Raw genomic sequence first — 27,913 nt, 5'->3', positions numbered from 1 at the left:
CCTTCAAAGGTTATAACCTCCTTTGAAAACTCTAACCAAGCACCTTCTCATAATAAGCTAACAGAGGCCTCAATCTGGGAGCTTCTAGAGAAACGTAAAACCCCTCACTTTTACCCCTCCAACTTATCTGACTGACTGGTTAGGAAAACATGGTATGATTATGCCAAAGCTGGGCAAGATGGCAACTGTTCTCATGTCCATTGTCAAATCCTGGTATAAAGAACAAACATCTTCTTGTGTACGTCTGCTGGACTTCACTGTGGCAAGGCAAAAAAAAAAGTACTAAAATGATTTTTAGAATTTAGGACGCTGTGTTCTTACTAAATTTTAAATAACACATAAAAACAAATTTTAAAATAAGGCAAATACAACTGGGAAAAAAAACAAAACAAAGTTTCCCCAAATGTTTAAGGAAATACCAAACGTTCATAGATTTTAAGTTGAAAACTGACAATTTTTAATAACTGTTCTTAGTGGCTAGTCTCTTGTTCTCTGTAAAATTAAAGAAAATTAGGCAATAGCCTTTTAACACATCTTGACTGGAGGAATACGAATCTATACTCTGGATAAAATAAATTCAAGGCACTCTTAGAGTATTTAAAACACCTAAACATACTAAGGGCAACCCACGGAATCCAAAACCACCAGAAAAAGGTAGCACCAGGTATAAATTCAATTTTTCTCCTCAGACATTCATCAATTTTGTTGCAGTTACCCTGGCATCATTATCCAAATAACATGCTTTGTGTTTATAAAATTAGTATATAATTATTCAAGTAAAAGGGTGGTTTGGTGGAGAAAGAGATGTTATTAACTTGCACATAATATCACCTGGTCAAATTTTCTTTTTATACCTTATTAGAAAACTGTTAAGGCTACCACAAGAAGAATAATGAAAAAGGTGTTTCCCAGGCAGTCAACACAACCTGGAAAGAATACGATTTTTGCCAAATCACCTTCTTTTCCAGTTTAATAAAATGAACTGCTGCTTCTAGTGGGACATAATCATCATATACTGGACCAGTCTGCAAAGGTACACTTTTATGTCATGGCAAAACTGATTAACAGATAACCCGATAACCTTATCTTTTAGCATTTTCACGAACAATTCTGAGGAACTTCTTCTTGGATAAAAAAATGTCTCCCAAACTTGCTGTGTACTCAAGAGCTTATAGATTTCTTTTATGAGGAAAGATTATGAAGCTTTAAGCGTAAAATTTACCAAGAAATGTATTATATTTTATGGCTAAAAACTTGGGGACATGACATCCACCTAGCACTTAACACCTGGCAGTGTTCCTTAATCTTTATAACTTGAGACTCAAAGGGAGCTGATAAGAACACAGCTATTTTTAAGTAAAATAGCTATTTATTCAGCTTGTCATGCCAAAATGTTTTGTGCATATACCACTATAATTAGCACACCCTCTGTAACAGGCAAAATTGTACATCAAATTATATTTCATGTTACCTGGTTATATAAAAATGTAAAGTGAAAATGATTTATCAATTCTTTTTAACATTACTAGTAAACAATTCAGCAGGAGACATGAGGCACAAAATCTTAGTAAAATATGACACAGGAAAAGCAAATATGTAATTCTCACTTAAATTTAACTTGTCATAATCCATTGTCAATATACAAAGACAAACCTTTAAAACGTTATATTTACTAAGATTCTGGCAATAGTTTTGTGTAACAAGACACAGCATACCAGGCCTGTCACTCAACTTATTTATGGTTAAGTCTCAGCTTCAATATGAAGCTGTTAAAAAAACAAACAAACAAACAACAACAACAAAAAACACATCAAAAACCTGCTTTTTACATGCTAAATATCTTGGCAAGTATGCTGTTAAACACAGTAAGGAATTTAGAATAGCAAGAATAAGGAGTTAATAAAAAGCTAAACATTACAGCCTAAACAAAACTCATACAAAAAATAAAGGAACTATCACTGATTACATAAAATTTTCCTGACTGGTTAAAACCTAACAGTATAAAACATGCATTTTAGAATCTTTAGCTATCAAGTTCAAAAAGTACCAGTGTCATTTGAAATGATTCCTTTTCAAAGCCAAAGTGTAGTCAAAATTAGTTCAAATGTTATAACACATTCTAATGCTAAAAAACATTCAGTATTATTGAAGTGGAGGTAAATCCCAGAGCTTTTGGGGCATCCTCATGCTGCAAAAGGCTATTTCTCTGGTTCACTCAAAGTAGCATACGACAGAGTCCAACGATGTCACTAAGCTCAGTAAAGGGCAAGACTGCCATACCTGGCCCTGACCTCCCCATGAAGCATGGCTACTGTGTCCACAAAAATAAGATGTGTGAGGATAAAGGCACGCTATTCTGCTAGCTGAAGTGATATCAAACCCCACCCCCACCCCTAAAAGCTCCTTCCCCAGGTAAACAAAAGTATACAAGGGGAAAAAATTAAAATATGCTTATCTACAGAGTAAGGATTTTGAAACATCAACGTAATCCCTACTTCAAAAATGTTAACTAGAGTCATCTGGTCATCTCTGATTACATCTTAAAGATGTATCCAGATTGTTTCTGTTGATTTATCATTAGATACTTCTAGTTAAAAATATTAACTTTATTCCCAAATATCTTAACCACTAGTATGACTGCGGTGTGTTATCTCCCAGTTATTAAGCACTGGAAGAGAAAAAAACAGATGTTCAAGCAGCAGGCAACAATTATGGCCCTTTCACACAGCGGCATCTGAGTGGCTACTGACAGTCCAGGAATAATTCTAAAAACAAGAAAATTCATGCATTTTAGTAAATATGTAATAATTTTCACAGTTGAAATTTCCTTAGACATTGCACTTTCTTTATAAGTGAATCCTGATTCTTCTTAATGTTATGGTGAGTCAGGACTTGAACTAGCAGCCTTCTTTTTCTTCTTCTTACTGTGTTTCTTATGCTTCTTTTTCTTTTTTGTTTTTTCCTGAAAAGATAGTTCCATGTTAAGACATAGCTACATGAAAATCTGCAAATTAAAAACAACAACTTCACCATGGTACTTCTAAGCTACTATGTATAGTTATTTCTAACAATCCACACAAACAAGTAGGCTACTGAAAACATTTCTCGAAAAGTCTCAGTAATATTGTATGAGGACTAAGAGAGTGCTTGTCAATTTTCAAAAGATAAGGAAAACTCTAAGTCAGTAGCACATTAATGTAGCTTCTAACAAAATTTCCTGTAGAAAATAAATTCAACTGCATTATGGTATCAACTGTTATACTTCATGTTATCTAACTTTTAAAGGTGAAATAATTTTAGTTACTGCAAAGGAATCGTCATACCACAGCAAAACACAATTGTTTTTAAAATGATAGCTTTTAGAGAACAAATACATTAAACCTGCTACTTTTAAGTAAATAGGAACAGGTATTAGGTACTGCTTAGACTGGTAGCGTTACTTTAATTATTAAGTTAACAACTATCTGGTACAAAATACTGACGTACAGTTGAAAAGTATATTTAGCTTAGAAAAATGGACGCTTGGTTTTTAGAGGAAAATGCCACTGAGGCCTAGTAAAAGTAGTCATACTGTGACTAGACAAAGGAAGCTAAATTCTGCTGAACCCTGACTCTCCTGACTTTCTGATGTAAAAGAGAAGGCAGAACTTTTAGAAACAGATATGTGGAAATGTAGTATCAAATAATATACTAGTTGTTGATATTCAGGAGAAGAAAGTAAAAAGAAAAGGCAAGAGCCATATAAGGGTGGCAAAAATAAAACTTCCTCTCCATCTCCTTATCTATTAGAACTTCCACCCCGAGCCTTCCCTAAGGCCTCTACTACTTTGTGACTCTAACAAACTTTCACTGTTCTTTTCATTATGAGCCCAGGTACGCAGGGACTTTTAGAGAGTCCAAAATCTTATATCTGGGCTTTTAAAAATCAGTTTTGGGTATAGGATACTTTTTCATAAAAGGATAGTTGGCCACTCTGTTCTTAAAACACTTTTCTTCTTGGCTTCCATGACACCTCACTCTGCTGCTTTCCTTCTATCACAAAGACCTTGTTTGCTAGTTCTTCTTCCTCTGCTCAACCTTTGTGGGCTTCCTTCCCTTCTTTTCCACATGCTCTCCCAGTAACATGCTTTAAATACCACTTAACAGACCAAATCTTTATATCCAGTCCTATGCTCTAAACTGAAGACTGCAAGTGCCTTATTACTAGCTCTACCATGCTAGTTATTAAAAATGCTTAATTTTCCCCTCCAAATCCTTTCTCAACCACCTCAGTGAATGGCACCACTAATTCATCATTTTGTTTAAGCCAAACAATCTAAACTATCTTTGACTCTACTCTTTTTTTTTGCGGTACGCGGGCCTCTCACTGTTGTGGCCCCTCCCGTTGCGGAGCACAGGCTCCGGACGCGCAGGCTCAACGGCCATGGCTCACGGGCCCAGCCGCTCCGCGGCATGTGGGATCTTCCCGGACCGGGGCACGAACCCGTGTCCCCTGCATCGGCAGGCGGACTCTCAACCACTGCACCACCAGGGAAGCCCTGACTCTACTCTTTAACTCCACTCTCCATTCCTGAAGCACCAAGCAAGTCCTACCACCTAAGGCCAAAACATATCTCAAATCCATCATGCCAGTCCATCTCCATCACTACCACTGTAATACAAACAACAGCATTTCTCATTTAGGTCCAGTCATCACTTCTGCCAAAATATTTTTAAAATGTAAAGTTGATTTAGGTCACCTGTTTGCTTTGATTAAAACCTAAATAGTGTGCTCTGTGATATGGCCTCTGCTTACTTCCCAACCTCATTACATGCTATCCTCTTTATCTACTACGTGTAAGCCAAGCCTACCTTCTTTCACTTCTTCAAACATATCAAGCTCACTCCCACCATAGGTCCTGAGCTCTTCTCTCTGTCTAGGATATTCTATCTTTCATCTTCTAATGGTTGGCTCTTTTTTGTAAATCAGATTTCAGCTTAATTTTACGTCCTCAAAGAGGCTTTCTCTCCCTGAGTCAGCCTCTCATTTGTCACACTCTTATCTATCTCGTACTCCATTATAACAGCTCTACCAAGACAGAACAGTGCCTGCATAGAGAAGCTTAATAAATACATGCTAGCTGAATGCATGAAACAGTAAAGTATGCAAATATAAATTAGAATTATCCAAAATTAACTTTATGTCTTAATAATCTGAACCAAAGATGCAGTCTTCACCCAAATTACTTTCCCTCTCAGGAAAAAAGTCTCTTAAATGTCTCCTTGGTCTTGAAGCATATAAAATGTTATTTCTGAATCACACATTATCAGGTGAACCTTCTCAGAGAAGGACCCTCGTTTTAAGAGTCAGGGACATTCTGGGAAGGGGCAGTTACTCTCAAACCTATAAATGATGCTGTTCTCATTTTTCTTTTACTCCTCCCTAAGAAAATGCCTTCAAAGGCCATAGCCCACACTTACGTGGGTGCTCCTATATTACTTTGCTGATATGATCTGCATTTCTCCTTGATAATTTGTTACAGACTTTCTCTAGGTTGGTCTGCTTCTCATTGGATACCACTTCCACTTTCCTACTCTCCTCTTTCTACTTCTCAACCTGCATAATAGCAGAGCTGGCTTTAGAAATGATTGAAAGAATCACCTTTATTAGTGAATCATTTATGTTGTAACATTCCTGCTTATTTTTCATTGCAGCGTGTGCTTCATGAGCCTTTTTCTATTATTACCAGGTTTGGCAGATCTGAGAGTATCTACTATCGAACATGAAGGGAATCACCGTACTTTACTCTCATACTTCCTGTTACAGCTTAAGAAAGTCAAACAATAGTTTAAGCTTACATTTCTAACAGTAAAATACTGAAAATGAAACAGAGATGTTGTTATCAGGATATACTTCCTTTCTTCTGAGCCAATTTAATTTTCTCCAACTCATTAAGTGAAGCTGCTGAACACCACACCTTTCCCAATAAATATTTATTTAGTTCTAGTAAATGCAATCATGCTTTACAATGACTAATTTTATATTAAAAACAGCTATACTGTTGTCATGTAAAAACGTAAGTGATACTTGCTGTTGTTTTTTCTCGTTCTTCACTGCTTTTCTTCTTTTTTGCTCGTACCTACAAAATTAAAATTTTTGTGGAGAACAGAAGATAAATATGTAATTTGCAAGGCATTTTTTTTCATCCACTAATATACCTTTATGTAAAAAACCTTTTTTGACAATCAAATAACATTTTAAATGCCTTGTTGTACCTCAAACCTCTATTATATCACAATGAGGATTCAATGAAAAACATTTAAAGGAAAGAAAATTAAAATTTTAAATCTCTAGAGGGCTTCTCTTAGATTTTCTTTCAGCACCTAAAAACAGCACTGAGGTACAGTAGATAAAATACATGGGCTCTGAAATAAAACAGACCAAGCTCTGAACCCTACCTCTGCTATGTATTACCCTCAGTTTCATCGTCTTTGTAAAATGTAGGTAATATCCACCCTCAAGGGGGAATGCCTGGAATACAGTAGGTGTTTCTTTTACCTATGGTGTTTAACAAATGGTGACTTTATATATATAGTGTACTCAGTATCAATGAACTGATAAAAATCTTTTCAAGTAACAATTATTACCCCATTAATATTTTATTTCATTTATTTATTTATTTATTTATTTTTGCGGTACGCGGGCCTCTCACTGCTGCGGCCTCTCCCGTTACGGAGGGACGCGCAGGCTCAGAAGCCATGGCCCACGGGCCCAGCCGCTCCGCGGCACGTGGGGTCCTCCCAGACTGGGGAACGAACCCGCGTCCCCTGCATCGGCAGGCGGACTCCCAACTACTGCGCCACCAGGGAAGCCCCTGTTTCAATATTTTAAGGTGTGATACACTGGATTTACATTAAATTCAAAGTTGCTAAAGCTGATGTGTATTAATGTTAAATCCAAATGTAACATATTTTATATTAAGACAAACATAATTAATACAATATAATACTAAAGGACAAAAATTGCCAATACATTGAATTGTTTGGTTTATCTGCTAGGTTACTGTATGTTAAATACATGAAAATGTAACTAAGAATAGCACAAATAAACTAAAATAGACTGAAGGAATGGAACACAGAAGCATTAAAGACTATTAACTTTCAATAGGAGTGGTAGCTCTCTCCTGAAAGAACTTGGAGAATGCAATCCTTGTTTCTGGTGGTTATTCTTGTCATCTCAGTGACTGAGGGGGTGGGGCCAGGACAGGGAGTGCCGTCAGGCAATGTCCAGGGAGCCTGGACGTAACTTTAGAATAGCCTGCTTGACATTCATATAATGGACCCAATTATAATATAAAATCTAAGTTTATTACAATATGAACACAAAGTATTTTGTACTGGGTTTTAAGATACAGTCGGCCCTCCGTATCCGTGGGTTCAGCACCCATGGATTCAACCAACCACGGATCAAAAATATTTGGGGGAAAAAGAATTGCACAAAGTTTCAGAGAGCAAAACTTGACTCTGTCACATGCCAGCCACTATTTATATAGCATTTACATTGTATTCAGTATTAGATGTATTCTAGAGATAATTTAAAGTGTATGGGAGGATGTGCATGGGTTAGATGCAAACACTATGCCATTTTATATAAGAGACTTGAGCACCTGTGAACTTTGGTATCCACAGGGGTCCTGGAACAAATTCCCTGCAGATATCGAAGGATGACAGTACAGTGGATGTCCCAGAATAGCTATATCATATAAATAGAGGGAAGACTGTATTTTGTTTCATTCAGAGCTTTACTGGGAATTGTCCACCATTTTGGAAAATGTCATTGGTGACAATGCTATTGTATGGCTTTTGAAGGGCATAGGTCAACGTACCTGCTACAGCCTGAATTTTGTCACAGCTTAATATTTTATGTCTTCTAGTGTTATTAGGCACAAGTACTTATGCATCGAAATATAATTTTATAAAATTATATATTATTCTCCTGTATTCATTTTTATTTCTTTAGGGGATACTAATATAAAAATGTGTACAGGTAGTCTATATTAGCTACAAACTTCATTAAAGGAGTATTACAAAATATTGCTACAAATGGGGACAAGAGGTCCTATTTTACAAATGAGGAAATCAAGTCCAAGCAGAGAAATACTTCAAAGATAACTTATAAGCCTCAAATTAACTAAGAATGGACTCTAATTCCAAGAGAATACAAAATCTAAGACAGAGATATTAGAGCTGAAAAGGACTGTACAGATTACCAAATTCTACTCCCTCATTTTATGGATAGGAAAACTGAGGTCATGTCAACATTTCTGCTCCACCATATCACCTTTCTACTCCCTAAAGAGTAGTGCTGGGGCTTCCCTGGTGGCGCAGTGGTTGAGAGTCCGCCTGCCGATGCAGGGGACACGGGTTCGTGCCCCGGTCTGGGAGGATCCCATATGCCGCGGAGCGGCTGGGCCCGTGAACCATGGCCGCCGAGCCTGCGCGTCCAGAGCCTGTTGCTCCGCAACGGGAGAGGCCACAACAGTGAGAGGCCCGCGTACCGCAAAAAAAAAAAAAAGAGTAGCGCCAAACGAAAACAAGGGAATGCTTGGGTTTTAATATGGTACATGCTATACAGTATCTTTCATGTCATCAAAATGGTAGTAAAAAGAAAACATTAGAAGAGTAAAAATAAAAGATCTCAGATTGGAAAGGTATCTGGGAATATGATTATCAAAATATAAGCCATATTACTATCTTCTATAAAAATACAAAACTTATTCTGAAACGGTGTCTCTTTTACATATTAGAAAAGTGAGTAAATCAAATATCTTATGAAATTTTTTTTTTTACTAATTCGTATTTATTAAATCAAATAACTAAATATTTTAAAGTAAAGAAAATGGATTTGATTATAGACTTACCTCCTCAGTATAATCTGATTCTGACAGGGACTCAGATGATAAAGGTTTATCTTCAGGATACATCTTTCTTTTTTTGCTGAGTCCTTTAACGTCCTATGAAAAAGAAATACATGTACGCCGACTGAGATATAATACCATGCCACACGAATTTTACGTTTTTAAGTTCTATTTAAGAATTTTCCCAATTATCACAAAAATTATCCATTTTCATTTTAGAAACGTCTAATATTGGTGACAATTATCAGGAATCAGTTTCTAATTCCAATAAAGCAATGCTTTTATTAAATAACTTGAAAAGAAATACCTATACATCCATTTAGATGTAATATCCTCCTTATTTTCTTTAATTATACATGATGAAGTTTTAAAGAGTTAAGGAAAACATATGGTATAAGATTTGGGTCCTTTGCAGTTTAACTCTTTTTGTTTCTAGCCTGGGTTGGATCAGACAGGCCTAGTGCTACAGAAAAGAAAATCAATAGGTAATTATTTGTGATGGCCTAAAAAGGTCTCTGCATGGTAGTTCCCTTAGTGCATTTAAAGTGTTAAGTTCACATTAAAAAACAAAACAAAACTTAATCTCTAAGTATTTAATGATGAGAAAATGTATAATTCTGGGGAGGAGTACTTAGGGGCTTAAATACATATTTTAAGAAATAAAACATTTTTTAAGAAATAAAACATTCTGGGAACTTCCCTGGTGGCGCAGTGGTTGAGGATCCGCCTGCCGATACAGGGGACACAGGTTCGATCCCTAGTCCGGGAAGATCCTACATGCTGCAGAGCAACTAATGTGCCACAGCTACTGAGCCTGCACTCTAGAGCCCGCGAGCCACAGCTACTGAGCCTGTGTGCCACAACTACTGAAGCCCGTGCACCTAGAGTCTGTGCTCCCAACATGAGAAGCCACCACAATGAGAAGCCTGCCCACCACAACGAAGAGTAGCCCCCGCTCGCCACAACCAGAGGAAAGCCCGCGTGCAGCAACAAAGACCCAATGCAGCCAAAAAATAAATTAAAATAAATAAATTAAAAAATAAAGTACCAAAAAAAAAGAAATAAAACATTCTGAAAACATCTGAAGCAAATATGACAGAATGTTAAGATTTATTAAAGCTGCATAGTGAATATGCTGGTTGTCATTTTATTTTTTCTACATGCTTCATCAGTACGTATGAAGTAGTTCATAACAACAAAAATCACACAAAGGAAAAAATGCTCACCACTTAATCTTACACAAAACAATGACATAAAACTTTTACATAGCATGAACCCAATTTTGAAGATATAAACAAACAAGAAAAGAAATAAACAGTGATGATATATGTGGTAGATTACAGGTGATTTGTTTCTGCAAACAGCTTTATTATTTTGGTAGAAATTATAAATGTTCATTTTAAGAAAATTCACCAAAATCCCACTACGGGAATTTTGGGAAACATCTCTGTGTATGTACAATTTTACATAAATACTTGTTTGGAACCCACTCTTCTCACCCAACAGTATCTTTCCATGCCAACTACACCATCATTTTTGGCTGCCTTTGACATTCACTGAAAGTATATACCACTGAAAGTAGATAACACAATTTACTTAACCCATCTCCTTCTGGAGGGCAGGCATATGAGTTCCTCGCTATTAAAAACAAAGTTGAAATATAGTAAAGGGTACGTGAGGGCAAAATCTTTATCTAATAATAATGACTAAATCAAAGACCAAAGCAGCCTTCATGCAAATGATTTTCTCACTCTCCCATAACCCTCAAAATTGTTTATTTCATTCATTTATGAATCACACTTCACCAAAAAGACTCTCCATCAGATTCTTTTATCAGCCATATCAATCTCAGATTATTAGAATATAGTTCATATTTTCTTTAAAAATTGCCTCCACATGTGTTTTACCTATTTTTATGTGTATGTGAGGTATTCTCTTTCCCTTAATTACTGAAGATCAAGTTTTTGTCTTATGTATTCCTAGTAGTATTTCTTAGTCTGTTCATTATATTTAAACTTTGTTCATAGCTTATTTTTTATAACCTATATGTCTTTTTTGCCATTTAGAATTTGAATTATGTGGTCAAAAGTTCATGAGATTTGAGGTAAAGGCCTTTCCCATACCAATGTTATACTCACCCATGTCTTTCTCTAGTTGCATTTTCATACATTTAAAATTTTCACTTATCTGGAATTTATTTGGCCTTAAGGAGTGCTCAACTTTGTATTTTCCAAATGGCTAGTCATTTTGGTCCAAGAAATGCCACCTCTATCATATATTAAATTCCACAAATACTTACAAATTTTTACCTGGACTCTACACTGTTCCATTGTTTTTCTATTCCTGGATCATACCACATTGTTTTCATCAAAGCATATGAAAAATGTTTTAACTTCTAGTACAGCAAATCATACCCAGGAACATTTATTAAATTTTCACATTTCTGAATAGATCTGTAGTTTTCTTCAAATAAGTCCTGCTCACTTCTTTAAGATTTTCCTATATATTTTTTGTTACTATCATAAATGAAATATTTTCTTCCACTATATTTTCTAATTAGGTATTCCATTGCCTAGCACTTTCAGAACAATTTAAAATAAAAATGGAGCTAAAACTAATGACTGATACATATAACTGAAAATTAAAACCATGTGAGATTATAACAGACACCCTAAACAGTATTAACAGAAGCTATAGACCAAAAGATGTTAACTACCTGTCTGAAAGATTAGCATCCAAAGTATATAACTCTTATGAATCAAAAAGATTAATAACAATCAAACAGAAAAATGGGCAAAGACCATGAATAGGCAATTCACAGAAAATGAAATCTGAATGGCTAATAAACAAATAAAGGGGCTGAAACATCTCTACACACTGAACTGGCAAAAAGAGAGGTCTCACAGTGTGACAAGTATGTATAAGGAACAAGGGTACTGTCATACATTACTAGTAGAAATGTAAATTAATAACAAGCACTTTGGTAAGCAAAATGTAGACAAGTGAAACGTATGTATATCCTAGGACCTAGAAGTTATACTCCCAGGTATACCTCAGAAAATTAATGACAACTTAAGGAAAAGGAGAAATGGATAACAAATAGCCACTGCAGCACTGTTTGCATTACTGAAGAATGAAAATAACCTAGATGTCCACAAACAGGAGACTGGAGATAAAAACTGTGGTGAGTTAAAATAATGGAATATTATAAGCCAAAGAAACAAACTTGAGAGTATCAACAAGGATAAATGTCCACAGTAATTTTGAGAGAAAACAACAAGCTTCAGAGGAAACATGGTGACACCCTTCTGAAAATACAAAATACTCTAAGTTATTTCTGAACACATACTTATGTTAATAAAAGTGTATAAATATGGATGGGAAGGAGGCACTGTAATTTCAGAAACAGCTGTCTCTAAGGAAGGAGAAAGTGCCTGGGACTTCTTTTTTTCCCATAAAACAAGACCTGAAGCAAATATGACAAAATTTAAACCATCTGTTAATTCTAGTTGGTATGCATATGGGTTATTTTTTATATATGTGTATATTACTCTATACTTTGTATATCTCGAAGTACTTCAAAAATCACAGTGCAGTTGTTTTAGTATTTCATGTTTGTAAATTGCCAGTTTTTAGTTTTACAATTTTTTTTAAAACATGAAAGTAACGAATTATTCTTATTTTATAATGGTTTTGAAAAATCAGGAAGTTCTGTTGAAATTGTATCACACCCTATTGGCAACTATTAAAATAATCACACGGTTTCTTTCCTTTGACCAGTTAATATGGCAAGTTATATTAATAAATTTCTTATCCTTGAATCCTTGGAATTAATTAAACCAACTTTGTCAATATGGTTTCTTTTTTTAGTGTGTTAATGGATTTTTATTTGCAAACTGATTTAAAAAAAAAAAAAACACGTCTAGGTATATACCCCAGAAAAATGAAAATATATGTCCATACAGAAACATGCATATTTAAAGCAGCATTATTCACATTAGCCAAAAGGTACAAACAACTCAAATGTCCATCAATGAATGAATGGATAAACAAATTGTGGTATATACATACAATGGAATATTATATGTATTCATAAAAAGGAATGAAGCACTGATACATGCTACAACTTGAACGAACCTCGAAAACATTATACTAAGTAAAAGAAGCCAGTCACAAAAGGTCACATATAGTATGACTGCCTTTATATGGTATATCGAGAATACACAAATCCATAGACATAAAGCAGATTAGAGGCTATCACGGGATTGGGGGTGGGTGGGGAGAGGAAACTGATTACTTAATGACTGTGGGTTGTTTTTAATGGAATGATGAAAAAGTTTTGAAACTAGAGAGGTGATCAACGCCCAACACTGTACATACACTAAATACTACCAAACTGTAATTTAAAGATGGTTAATAGCATATTATGTGAATTTCACCTCAATTTTTAAGAAATGATATAAAAAGACTGAATAAAATACAGTGACACTGGTCTTTATTTTCCTTTTATTAGTAGTTGCTTTCTTTAGGCTTTTATTTTTAATAATCAGAAAGATTTAAAAAATATAAACCAGAAACTTAGGTAGGGATAAATTAAGCATTAAGTATAGATAAGCTACAAATGAAGATAAAACATCTACTTACAGTAGAAAAAAGTTTTCAAATTTAGCTATGGTACACCCAATTTGAAACAGAAGTCCATGTTCTTTCATTAAAAGGACCTTCTTTAAAATGACTTGAGGAAAATAAGGAAATGTTTAAAATCTTCATTATTTTGAATTTTAAACGGAGATAATACATTTATCTATACAAATACAAATTCTCTGCAGGAAGCTTCTTCTGATCTTTTACCTTCAAAAATGAACCCAATAAGCAAAAGAAATCTTTTAAGGTAAAAAGGGGAATGCTTTAATGTTAATTTTTTGAAGCAATTCTTGAAGTAAATGAAGTATCTTAAGGCATTGTAAAGTATAAATTACCTTTTCTTTCTCAGTTGCATCCTTTGACTTCTTCTTCTTTTTTGAACTATCCTAAACAAATAAAAAATATATATATCAATTTTAAATGTGAAAGATACAGCATTATGACAGAAGGAACAAAAATACCAAAAAAGTGATTTACTCTATGATTGAAAAAAGTTTACTTCCAGAATTTTATTCTGAAAATATGGGAGAAATACAGGTTGTGTATATATGTGCTTATGAGGGAATGAGACTTCTGCATTTATCTGGCTGTATATCAAATCTCTGTACACCTAAAACAACAGACGTTATCTGTATAACCACAGGGTTTATTTTAAAATAAGACTTTATGCTATTGCTTATTTTTACCTGTAGTGATCATATGCACTGAAGTTCTAATTCACACCACGCTCATCCATCAATCTGATTTCCCTACTCTTCCTTATAAAGTAGGGAGGCAAGAATTTCTACTTTTGAATCCCTCAGTGCTAGCTGTTAACCTCTCTGAGCCTTCCTTATCCATAAAGTGGGATATACAAAAAACTACTTCATAGGGGTGTTGAGAGGATTGAATTAACAAGTGAAGTGCTTAGAACTGGGCTCAATCTATAGTAGGCATTCTATAAATGTTAGCTATCAGTATCATTAGACTGGCTCTTTGGCTTTAAAAAACAAAATCAACATCTACTGAATACTTTATATATGCCAGGCATTTTATCAAAAGAAGTCTCAGTAGGGCAAGTAGATATCTGCCATACAACCATATATCAATAGTTGCTTTGTTCTCCTGGGACCCCAGGACAGCGCTCGTCATATTGTGGCCCATGGACAGCACCGCATCAGAATCCTAGGGACCATTTGTTTAAAATGTAGACTTCTGATCCTAATCGGACTCACTAAATCAGACTCTGGAGATAGGGCCCAAGAATCCACATTTTTATTATAACCTGCATGTATTTCTTATGACCACTAATGTTTGAGAGTTAATTGCATCTGACAATTCTGGATCGTACAGAACAGATTTAGGTATAGTAAAAAGGACACTGGATCAGATATTAGAAGATATATTCAACTTCCAATTCTAATACGATCCGTATGATTTAAGCAAGATGTTTTCATCTGCACTACAAATTTTTTACGTAGATGGGAAAAATAATGTCTGCCATGCTTTATCATAACGCTGTCATAAAAATGCTGAGACGTGGAGACCTATATGTCAAAGTACTTAGAGAACAATTAAATGCCCTATGTACAATATTATTAAGTACATCAATTAAGTGACACAGAGCATCAAAGTACAAAAACAGTATCACATTTCTAAACTGAGAGCAATTTAAGACAGGAAGGACTAAAAGAAGAACCTAATTAAATGTCTGCTATCCAAGATATTGCTCATTTAAATGATTTTACCTTACTGTCTGATTCAGTTTCTGACATGGAACTTTCAGAAGATTTATGGGAACGGCTCTTCTTTTTCTTTTTCCTTTTTCCTTGTCTCTTATCCTACATGAAACATTTCAGAAATATTTGCTTTCTGTTTCAAAAATATAATCGTTGCATTTTATTAACATCAAAACTTTATCAATGAACAAAACTTAATGAAAGGACCAGCGTGTAAATATGTTTTACTTAGTAATTAATATTTAAAATGTAACTTACATCACTTTGTTTTATTAAAAAATGTTAAGTGATGAGTCACATGTAATTCTTAGCTAAAACAGAATTTTTGATTTTTAAATCCATTTCTTCTACTCATATTTTTAAATGAACAAGACAAATTTAGGAATCTAAAAAACACATTTATCAATATTTAAATATCTGGTTATTTATTCATATCAGCGCTCTCAGTTATGGATGATTAATCAAAAACTGGAAGTAAACATTTTTAACAGATATTTCATAATGGGTTTCCACTTGTCATTAAAGATATCAGAGATATTATTTCATGAGTCATTACAGGAAAACATTACCTCATCTTCAGAATCTGAAGAACTGCTGGAAGAATCAGAGCTTGATGAAGAAGAAGATGAATACTTGACCAAGCACAAAACGATTAAAGCTTGTGAGATGCAGGAATTTTTTTCTTTTACTAAGTCTCTCAAATACTTAACGAAATTAATCTAGTGTCTGAGAAACAGATGCCATATTCATGACTTAAATACTAAAATGTCAAATCTCACATTCCCTCACACACACAGACACACACACACACAGACACACACACAGAGTAACAACAGATGTAGCAACAGTAGTCAATTTTCCCTCTTTAATAGTAATGAAGGAGTTACTAGGTTATGAGGAGGTTGGCACCTTTCTTTTATTATCACTAATAGAACAAAACCACCCGTAACTACCAAAGGGCCTCCAGGTTCCTTGACTTATCTAGAGTTAGCATACAGGTTATATCAATTATTCTTACTTTTTTTTGTAGGCTCTTGATTATAACATTTAGAAAAATGGAAAACTTTTGCTCACCCTACCAGATTTCTTCTTTTCTTTTTTCTTTCTCTAAAAGCAAACAAATACAAGTACAAATCTAAATAAGGTGGTGTTTTCAAATGTATCTATTAATAGTAGTACACAACATTATTATGAAAACCCAACTCTGAGATTAAGAATAGCAATAAACTAAAAATGGCATTACCTGTCTTTTTCTGGATGAGCTCTCACTTCCACTTAATAATTTCTCCCTGTGTTTTTCTAGTTCTTTCTTCCAGTTCTGCAGAAAAGTTATAAACACATCAGAGGCTGCCTATCCCCTTCTAATATAGAGACAGCCACTATTTTCTTCCTTCCATCCTCTACTACCTCGCTCTCATCTCAGCCTCTAATTACAGTCAAAAGATACTGCAGGTGCCAGAATCCTTTACCCTGTCACCAAAGGAGCCTCTACGAGCTCCTTTCAAAGAGGATATTATGAAGTGGGAGTTCTTTACTGTATATTGAAAGGAAGAGTAGGTATTATTACTGAGGCTGAGAACTTTTTTCTTTTTAACAACGGTGGTTAGATTCTCTTTCCAGACAGTAAAAGTTGAATTAATCTATACTGTGGCTGAAATACTACATATATGCTTGTAATCAACACGAGCAAACATCACCATGGAAATCCCAGGGTAAGATGGGGAACTGGGGATAAGGGGAGAGGAGGGAAGAACCTAACATTTAGAAAGCTTTAGATGATTTAAATTACTGTAAGATGGCTTTTCTCTATTTCTTTTTTAAAGAAATCAGACATACACAAACCGTATTCAATAAAACAAAAACACTTCTACAATACAGAGCACCCTTAACCTAAAGAGCCAGGGCCAAACTCTTGGTTTATTAAAAAAAATGATTTCATTTTTTTATTATAAGAAAAAGATTATTTTTCTTAAAGGCACAATTTACAAACCTCATTCATCTTTTCTTCAAATTCAGCCAATGCCTTGGAGCCTTTCTTTTTCTTTTCTAGTTGTTCTTTCACTTCTTCCCTTAAAAAAATAGAATGTACAAGTAAGTTTTCAAGCAATTCAAATTCGAGATGGATGCTTACAAACAAGGCAACAAAAATTTCATAAATAAATTTTTCTTAATATCCTAATAAACCTCCATTCTAGTTCCAGTGCTGCTACATTTTAAATTTCTTTGTTCACGTCCTTGTAAATCAATTATCATAATAAAGCCTATCAGATAACACTAGTCACTTCCCTTCTAAACACGGATTATAAGAACTAACACACCAAACATTTGAGCACTTCCATACAATAGGCACTGTTTTAAATACATCTTCCTTTAATTCTCACAACAATCCTGTGAGAAAAGGTAGTATTATTACCCTCATTTTAGAGATAAAGAAGCTAAAACTCGAGGAAGGTAAGAAAATCTGCCTAAGGTCACAAAGCTAGTAGTTTCAGTGCCAGGGTGAGTTAAGGTCTACGTGACTGAATTACTATAGTCTATTCTAAATCACCCATTTTATAATGTACCTGCTTTTAAAAACGAGTAGCCTTGACTGGCATCTGGGAACTTAGATTTTGGTACTACCCCCTGATAAGAGTGGCTTACTGTGCCTGTCTATACAGATAATATAGTTTATATGAACACCTTCATTCCTTCTGGAAGTCTGGAATTTTGGCACCTGACAGGCAGAGGCTGATCAGTCGCCAATAAAAAAGCTGGACACATTGAATCACACTGGTTGGCAACACCTCACATGTGTTATCACAACTCATTGCTAAGGAAATGAAATGCATCCTGTATGACTCCACAGAAGCAGCCTTGGAAGCCTGCATCCAGCCTCCCCTGGACTTCACCCCATGCACTTTTTTCCTTTGCTGACTATGGATGCTATCCTTTCACTATAATAAATCTTGCCCACGAGTACGACTATCTGTGAGTCCTTCTAGCAATTACGCAACCTGAGGGTTCTCTTGGCAACCTCTGACCATATTTGTAATCCACTAGCTTAGACACTTCCCCTTTAAAATTTATCCCTTCTCCCCAATTTTAAATATAAAGTATACTTTGTTTTGAGATAATTTATTTTTTGGTATGCTGCAACAATAGACAATAGCACTCAAGAACATTCTAAGAGGCAGACACAGCTTACTTCCTATTTAACCCAAAGGAAGGATTCCCTGTTGTATGTAAATACAACTTTCAACTATAGTTGCCCAGCTATCAGGGGCCCTTAGAAGGAGTCCAAAGTTAACAACTCTGAAGCTTGCCTTATGTTACCTCAGGAATATGGGTATTTAATAATAAGACATACTAAAAAACAATAATGTAAGTGCTATGATACTTTATTTACAAAAACTCAGAGCCACTCAACAAGGGCAAAACAAACAAAAACTTTAAAACAGAACTTTTACAATGGGAAATCCTAACTCTTTGAAAAGCCAGTGGATAAAACTAGAAACAAGGTCTAAAGTCATCTTTCTCAACACCTAGTTACACCCCGAGGAAGGGCGAAATTATTCAAACCTACCATTTTAAATAGCTTAGAACACTTCAAGGTTAAGGTCTCTTTTAAGACATAAAGATGTGCTTGATATAAAAGATTCTCTGGCAGTGCTTTAGCTATATTGGGTGGTGGGTTCTCAAATGTTTGCTTTACATTCATGCATGTGTTTTATACATTCAAAACAAAGCACATATCAAATACCACCTCAAAAAATTATGTATCTAGCAGCTGCTTGGCAATCAATAAAAGTTGTAAAAATAACCTTTAAAAAATTTATGAAAACCTTATATATAGGTAAACTGTTTCACAAATACCAGGTAGGCCTTGGTCGATTCAGATAATCTTGGATCGTTGGACCTGAAGACTGGATTGGACCCCTTGATCTGGCCATTGCTATTGGGTTCATATAGGCCTTGAGGAAAAAACAAAAATTAACTCCATTAAAATAACCACTGAAAACACAAAAGTACATTTGCATACTCATAAAGCAATCTTTATTATAAATGCATACTATGTCCAACTAAGCATGAACAATCTGACTAACCAACTTTTCATTACAAAAAGTAGATTTAATGCTCTATTAAGCCTCATAAGTTTGGAAGATAATACTGCTCTTTCACAGAAAATGTGTTTTTACCAGAGATTTGATGAAAATAATAATGACACCTCTCTCTTACTCTAAGATGGCTTTATAGTGCTTTCTCCTAAAGCCCAATAAAGCTCTGAGGGTAATAATATTATGCACAATGGTAAATGAAGAAACTCTATTCCAAAGAAGTTAAAGAAGACCTAACTCTAAATTCATTGCTTATTCTACTATATCTTCTATCTCAGGAAATACTGTGCCATGCTGAGAGCAATTTTATACACAAACTGTTAACATCAAAAATTAAATCATGCAAGGCAACAAAATAAAAAGTAGATAAACAAGACTTCATCAAAATTAAAAACATCTGTTCATCAAAGAACACTATCAAAAGACTGAAAAGACAATCCACAGAATGGAAGAAAATATTTGCAAATCATATATCTGACAAGGGTTAATATCCAGAATGCATAAAGAAATCCTACAACTCAACAACAAACCCCTCAAACAACCCAATTCAAAACCGTGCAAAGGACTTAGATATTCCTCCAAAGAAGATGTACAAATGTCTTGTTGCTGTTTTTTTTTTTTTGCGGTACGCGGGCCTCTCACTGTTGTGGCCTCTCCCGTTGCGGAGCACAGGCTCTGGACGCGCAGGCTCAGCGGCCATGGCTCACGGGCCCAGCCGCTCCGCGGCATGTGGGATCTTCCCGGACCGGGGCATGAACCCGTGTCCCCTGCATCGGCAGGCGGACTCTCAACCACTGCGCCACCAGGGAAGCCCTACAAATGTCTTAATATGCACATAAAAAGATACTCAATGTCACTAGTTGTTAGGGAAATGCAATCCAAACAACGAGATGCCACCTCACTCCAGTTAGAATGGCTACTATCAAAAACAGAAAACAACAAGTGTTGTCAAGGATGTGAAGAAACTGGAACAGTTAAGCACTGCAGGTGAGAATAAAAAATGGTGCAGCTGTTTTGGAAAAGCTTGGTGGTTCCTCAAAAAGTTAAACAGAAACTCCACCTCTAAGTAGGACTGAAAAAGAATTGAAAGCAAGGGCTCAAACAGATATGTGTACACCCATGTTCATAGCAGCATTATTCACAACAGCTAAAAGGTGGAAACAACCCAAATGTCCATCTATGGAAGAATGGATAAACAAAATGTGATATATACATACAATGGAATATTATTCAGCCTTAGAAAAGAGTGAAATTCTGATACATGCTCCAACACAGATGAACCTTGGAAGCATACTAAGTGAAATGAGGCAGACACCAAAGGACAAATATTGTATGATTCAACTTATTTGGGGTACCTAGAATAAATAAATTCAAAGAGACAGAAAATAGAGTTTACCAGGGGCTGGGAGTTACTGTGTAATGGGTACAGAGCTTCTTGTATGAGATGATGAAAAAGTTCCGGAAATGGACAGTGGTGATAGTTGAACAACACTGTGAATGTACTCCATGTCACTTAGCTATACACTTAAAATGGTGAACTTCATTATACATATTTTTGTGCAATAAAAAACCACAGAAATTATATTATGCTCTGTATACTACACTTACTATAGCAGTAAAACACATTTTTAGACACTTTCCCCCAAAATACACTGAGACAAAATAAAGCAGAATATTTCTTTGTTAATGACAGTGTCTAGCAAAGAGGTGTTGCTTTATTAAACAGAATTCACAAATCTGGTCTTTAATTCAGTCTCAACCTCTTGACCCTATGATTCAGCTTTCCAAATTTAATTCAAGTCAACATTTATAAAAACTCTTCTACCTGGGGCTTCCCTGGTGGCGCAGTGGTTGAGGGTCCGCCTGCCGATGCAGGGGACGCGGGTTCGTGCCTCGGTCCGGGAGGATCCCACATGCCGCGGAGCAACTGGGCCCATGAGCGATGGCCGCTGAGCCTGCGCGTCCGGAGGCTGTGCTCCGCAACGGGAGAGGCCACAGCAGTGAGAGGCCCGCGTACCGCAAAAAAACCCCAAAAAACAAACAAAAAAACCTCTTCTACTTTATAAATAAAAAGAATTTTGGTTGAAAATGACTATTACCAAGGTTGATTTTATTTTTTATTTATTTATTTTTGAAGGGTATGAAGGGTACAATGCATCTGTTGCATTTTATTTAACAATATCTTTAAAAATGACAAAATTGCCCACCTTCATAACAAATATAAGTTATATATTTCTAGATTACTCTGGCAGAATAAACGATATAAAACCACTATAAACAACACATACCGAGAAGTACTTCCACTTAACTGGATACTGCCTACTTACTTGAGATGAAAAAGTTAAACGTTTAATATAATTTTCTTACTGGCAGGAATGAATGCTAGAGCTCCTATGGTCAGGGATGTTGACAGAATCAGGGCTACATGTGGATATCAAATGCAACGTTTAAGACCGAGGCATAAAGTCCTATTTTTTATATCAAATGTTATGCCCTCAAATATTTCATTCAACTGTCTCTGCTGAGAATTTCAATCAGTTCATGTGGAAATGACAACCAACAGAGGCCACAACAGAGCAGCTGCTGGCCCAACCAATGACACTGACAATCATCATAACCAAAAGCAAGTACAATGTGCGAGCTAAGATCATCACTTTAAAAACTATAACATCTATCATCTATCACCTTCTCATTTCTTTGGTAGCATGTCATAATTTTAGCAGTACTCAATAGTAAAATATTTTAAGTTTAAAACTGTAAAAACTGTTTATTTTCAAAGTTGTAAATATATACAAGGATGTTAAAACTGTTATCACTAAAATAGGAAAAACTGAAAATACCCAAATAGCCGTCAATTTGAGATTCATTTAATAAATTATATTCTCAAAATGAAATACTATGTAACCATTAAAAAGATGATGTCCAAAATTTCTCAGGTGAAAAGCAAAAGCAAGTTAAAAAAAATAAGATACCATTTTAATAAATAGCTATAAATTTTAAAAAAGTTTTTGATGCATGTGCACCAAAATGTAAAGGAAGACGTCTACTTTCTTTTTTTTTTTTGTGGTACGCGGGCCTCTCACTGCTGTGGCCTCTCCCGTTGTGGAGCACAGGCTCCGGACGCACAGGCTCAGCGGCCATGGCTCACCGGCCTAGCCGCTCCGCGGCATGTGGGATCTTCCCGGACCGGGGCACAAACCCGTGTCCCCTGCATTGGCAGGCGGACTTGCAACCACTGCACCACCAGGGAAGCCCGAGGACGTCTACTTTCATCATTTCATACAAGGGAGAAAAAATTTTTAAATAACTCATTACCTTTATAAAACAAAAATAAAAATACTACATGCAAACACTGCAATATTAATAGTAAACAAAATGAGAAAAATTCAACCACTCTAAATACCTCCATTATTTATTTCAATTATAATAGCAATATTTATGAAGCACATCTTACAAGCTCCTTGCAAAAGTCTGTGCTCATAATTATTAAGCAACAGTGCTCCTTTTACCGTGCACAACAGAAAGGTTTTAAAAACAAAAAAGTATTTCACAAAGGTAAAGCTCTTTCACTTATTACGCCTAAATGTGAAAAATAATGCTTCTAACATTAGGCGGTGGGTGGCTGGGCATCAATCAAAATAAAGAAACTGCAATTTCTTAAAATGTCTATGACTTAATCACTTTAAATACTATGCCCTTTTAACGCAAACACTCATACTTATATGTAACTAGAACTGCCTGTGGCTCCAAACTGCTGCGTGAGTTTGGGTAACAGAAAACGATTTGTCTTTGAAACTTAGGATGGCAAATTGAGCTCAAGGGAATATATAAGTGGGCAGCTAGGAAAAAAGCAATGCAGTGAAACTGCTAAGGACAAAATGCGCAGAATTTCATTTGTTACTTTGATTACCTATTTTTATCTAGAGGATACATCTGTTTTAGTAACAGAAAAGAACACGAAGGAAACTTCTGGAAAACAACGGGCACAAAGGGTGGCCATCACGAATTAAAGTGCCCTTTACAAATCTCAAGAATTAAAATGTTCAGTAAAAAAAAAAAAAAAAAAGCTGTTCAAGAACGTACAATACCAAGAGTGAGCCCTAATGTAAACTAAGGACTTCAGGTGAAAATGATGTGTCAATGTAGGCTCATTGACTGTAACAAATGTTCCTCTCAGGTGTGGGAGTTGAAAGTAGGGAAAGCTGAGCATGTCTATGGGCAGGGAGCATATGGGAACTCTCTGTACTTTCTGCTCAATTTTGCCTTGAGGCCAAAACAGCTCTAAAAAGTAAAGCCTATTTTTACAAAAACTTCAACCTGAAATTTATGGCATTTTAGAAAGCAATTCTGTCATCTCTAAAACCATGATTTTTATCAATGTAAAAAGGTAAAAAAAATAGCCATTATTTTCAGAGGCACATGTTCATTTTAATTAAAATCAAGAGTTATGGGCTTCCCTGGTGGCGCAGTGGTTGAGAGTCCGCCTGCCGATGCAGGGGACACGGGTTCGTGCCCCGGTCCGGAAAGATCCCACATGCCGCGGAGCGGCTGGGCCCGTGAGCCATGGCCGCTGAGCCTGCGCGTCCGGAGCCTGTGCTCCGCAATGGGAGAGGCCACAACAGCGAGAGGCCCGCGTACCGCAAAAAAAAAAAAAAAAAAAAATTCAAGAGTTATGACGTACTAAACTAAGTTATCAGATGACCCAAGGTTTTTTTTTTGGTCCCAGTTTAAACAGTTCCATGTCCTCCTCCATTGCAATGAGGAGACTGAATGAGAAGATCTGTCTTCTACCTCTTAATTTCCTGTTTTCCTTTCCACAACCTTTGAAGTGCATATAAAATGTTACCAGAACCACCACGGGCCAAGACAACATACCAAGTAATAAGTAGAGCTCGGAATTATCAAAATGCTCTAGTAAATGAAACTAATTTGGAAACTTTTTCAAATGCTTTAAAAGTATGTGTAAACCAACACCTTTTGCCAGTAAAACAAAACATCTTAGGCCTCTGCATGAAAACTGTACCCAAGGTCCGGTAATTTCTAAGCATTTAAGGCCTAAGGTCATTAAAGAGCCCAAACACTCTTAACACCTTAAACCTAAGGATGCTCCAGGAGAACACCATTTCAACTATATGAGAATCAGAATACCACAAGGTCTGACTTAAGAGTCAGGAAAGCAAGAGAAAAGAACATTCCTTAACCTTGTAATCAAAGTTCACCACTGTGGTTCCTAGACATTTTTGATTATGAAGACTCTATAAAATTAAAACAAACGCTTTGAAGACAAGAAATATTTCATAAAAGTGAAGCTCTTTTTTTTGTACCTCGCCCCGTCTCCCCCCACCCCTAACCCCAAAGGAAATAATCGCTTAATTTTTAAAAAGCTAGTTCATTAAATTTAGCACATTAGCTGCAACGGCATTTATTTTTTTCATTTTGCTGCTCAGTGGTTTAAAACTCTATCATAGCCAAGCCTAGGAACTGTAAGGCTGCAACCTAAGCTTACTGCTAATCCCTTCTGCTTACAGCCCATTCAATCTGATTCATAACCTGGGCTGTCCACACCAAGCTAGTAGCCACCTAGAATGCCTTCCTCCCATTTCCGCCTGTCAAAATGCCCTCGAATTTCTTACTTACAGGTATTTCTTACTCTTTCTGCTATTAGTTACTTCTGCATCTCTTTTATCTCATTTACCAGAATAACCTTCATGCCAAGCACTCGCCCGGCCACCTTGCCTTCTGCACTCTCAACTATTCTGCAAAGTTATGGGCAACACTGATCCCCTCTTACAGATGAAGAAACTGAGGCTCAAAGATGAAAAGCAACTTATCCTAGGTCCCCCAACTCCCGAGGGACCAGAACTGACATTCCAGTCTGGGCCTGACTCCAGAGTCAACATTACCAGGCCATTCGTTCCTTTACAGAGCCTACTGGGGCCCGAAGCCAAATGCTTTGATCCTAGTTCTCAAATGCGAGCCCGACTGCTGCTAGAACTGGGCGCCCTGCAGGCCCCCGGGTGGAGGGACCACGTCCATGGCCTCCGTCCCACCTGGGTGCACGATCCAGGCCGCGGTGCGTGGGGGGCGAGTCCCGGCATCTCCACGGGCCTCAGACTTTGGACTTACTTACAGGAGGGTACAGGGGACCCTAGGGCTCTAGAAACTGGGCACTGCTGGCCCGAGTGCGGAAGGGAAGGATGCCAGTGAGCACTGCCAGAGGGTGCGGCAGGGTTGACGGGGTGTAGAGGAAAGGGAGACTAGAGAGAAGAGAAAAGAGAGCGGGGGAGCCGAAGGCGCCAACTTCGTGCGCGGCGCACGCGCGTCTGGGGCCGGAGCGGGGAGGGGGAGCTGGGTATCCTGGCTCGAGGTCCCAAGGCCGCCGCTGACTCTCAGGCCCAGCCGGGAGGATCGAGGGGTCCCGCTCTCCTGCCGCCGTGCCCCGCGCCGCCGCACTGCTTTCCCCACCGGGTACTCACCACCCTATTGTCCCGCTTCCCCATGGTGCCGCACTGAGCGCTCAGTCAGCCGCTGGAGGAGACCAGGCCAGAGCGGCGGCCGAAGCGGACCCGCCGCAGGTCCTTCTGCCAACTCCCCACCCCGTCCAGAGAGCGGCGCCGCGCAGACCCGGGGGCCGCGGCCGGCCACAGCGCCACCTATCGCCTCGGAGGAGAGGAAGGCGCCCGCGCTCACCCGCGGTTCCCAGGGTTCGCCTGGGGATTCCTGTTCTTTACCGCCCACCCAGTACGACAGCCTCGCCCAGGCAGCTCACTTCCGTTTGGCCTTGGATTGTTTTGCTTTCTTCCATTCCGGATGCGCTGAAATCCTTTCTAGAGGATACAATGATTATTCCAACGCTTATGGTGTGCTTAGCATAGTGCAGATGCTGGGGATAAAGTGAGGACCAGGACAGACGTGGTCCCTCAGAGTCCATCAGGCGGTGGGGGAGAAGACACTGCTGTCACGGATGTTGCTAAAGAAATTGCTCTTTAAGTTAAATTCCATTCATCCATCACTCATGCGTTCATTTCACACTAATTTTGAACATCTACTTGGTGTAATTCACTGAGTGGAAGATGGATATGGAGCAGGACTCAAAGATAAGAATAAGACACAAGTGCTACCTTCAAAGGGCATGTTTGTAACCTGGTAGGGGAGATAGATATACACAGGGTCAACTTTACCGCATGGCATGTCATAATAATGGCAGTACAATACTATAACTTCAAGGGAGGTGGTCTGGGCTTCAGAGAAGGGGTCATTATATTTATTTAAAATTAATAGATCTGGATAAAGCTGGACCCATCTCAGTGCAACATCATTAGAAAGTCATTGAAAATCGATTTGTATCTTTTCTAGGCTCTTGGAAAATGGCAAAATGGGCTTATACTCAAACGTATGAGAACTCCTTAAAATCATCTTTCCCAATTTGTCTCTCCCTCCCTTTCTCACGCTGCATCGCACAACAGATGACGCCAACTCCCATTTTCTCTCTCAGAACTTTCCCAGACTCTCTCAAATGCAGCCATTGGTGGTTCTATTCTGCACTGAAAGTTCATTCTCCTTAGTAACCCGCTTTGCTTTTTACTATAAGTTGGGCCTCCACGCTTTCAATTCTCTCCCTCCTCCTCCATCACCCCTGACTTAAGCTGGGGATTCTCTGACCAAAGACAGGCTTCTCTGTATGCACAAGAGGAAGTTTGTTTTCATGGCTTATTGATAGTGTTTTTAATATTCCAGGAACTTTATAGATATTAACCTAAAGTCACAAAGATCTTTTTCTTATTTTTCTTCAGCAAGTTTTGTACTTTTAGCTCTTATGTTTAGGTCCATGACCCATTTTGAATTTTTTTCATGGTGTGAAGTAAGGGTCATGGTTCATTTTTTTACCTATATGGACATCCAATTTTTCCAGAGCCATTTGTTGAAAAGATTGTCCTTTCCACATTGAATTACCGTATTAGTTTGCTAGGGCTGCCACAACAAAGTACCAGAGACTGGGTGGCTTAAGAAGAGGAATTTATTTTTTTGCAGCTCTGGAGGCAAGCACTGTGAAATCAAGGTGTCAGTAGGGCCATGATCCCTGTTAAGGCTCTAGGGAAGAATTCCTCCTTACTTTAAGATGTTTTTTGCGGGGGGGGGGGGGGGAATGTGGATTTGTTTTTGTTTTTGTTTTTTTAAAGTCTTTATTGGATTTGTTACAATATGGCTTCTGTTTTATGTTTTGGTTTTTTGGCTGTGAGGCATGTGGGATCTTAGCTCCCAACCAGGATGGAACCCACAGCTCCTGCATGGGAAGGTGAAGTCTTAACCACTAGACTGCCAGGGAAGTCCCCTCCTTGCTTCTTTTAGCTTCTGATGACTCCAGGCATTACTTGACTTGTGGCAGCATAATTCCAATCACTGCCTCTATCTTTACGTATCTGTCTTCTCTGTGTGCATCTCCATGTGCCCTCTCCTCTTAACAGTCATTGGATTTAGGGTCCACCTGAATCCAGGATGACTTCATTTTTTGCTGCTACCGTAATTGGTTTTTAAATGTGGGTTTGCAATTTTAAAG

At 37.2% G+C, this 27,913-nt stretch overlaps 1 protein-coding gene across 1 annotated transcript; it reads right to left on the bottom strand.

Moving 5' to 3' along the window:
- Window positions 1-433: 433 nt before the first annotated feature.
- Window positions 434-25,944, bottom strand: FAM133B (family with sequence similarity 133 member B). The gene is made up of 11 exons (XM_082631671.1): window positions 25,833-25,944; window positions 19,115-19,212; window positions 17,250-17,328; window positions 16,503-16,577; window positions 16,334-16,366; window positions 15,829-15,891; window positions 15,269-15,361; window positions 13,877-13,927; window positions 8,901-8,993; window positions 6,072-6,119; window positions 434-2,962 (listed from the first exon to the last, which is right to left on the bottom strand). The coding sequence occupies exons 1-11, from the start codon at window positions 25,854-25,856 to the stop codon at window positions 2,876-2,878; spliced, it is 744 nt and encodes a 247-aa protein (XP_082487797.1). The 5' UTR covers window positions 25,857-25,944; the 3' UTR covers window positions 434-2,875.
- Between the last annotated feature and the right edge of the window lie 1,969 nt (window positions 25,945-27,913).

The sequence above is a fragment of the Mesoplodon mirus genome, assembly GCF_964341445.2.
Source record: "Mesoplodon mirus genome assembly, chromosome: 9".
NCBI lineage: Eukaryota > Metazoa > Chordata > Mammalia > Artiodactyla > Ziphiidae > Mesoplodon > Mesoplodon mirus.
The sequence above is the reverse complement of the archived record's forward strand: the minus strand, read 5'-3'. Positions and strand labels throughout refer to the sequence as shown.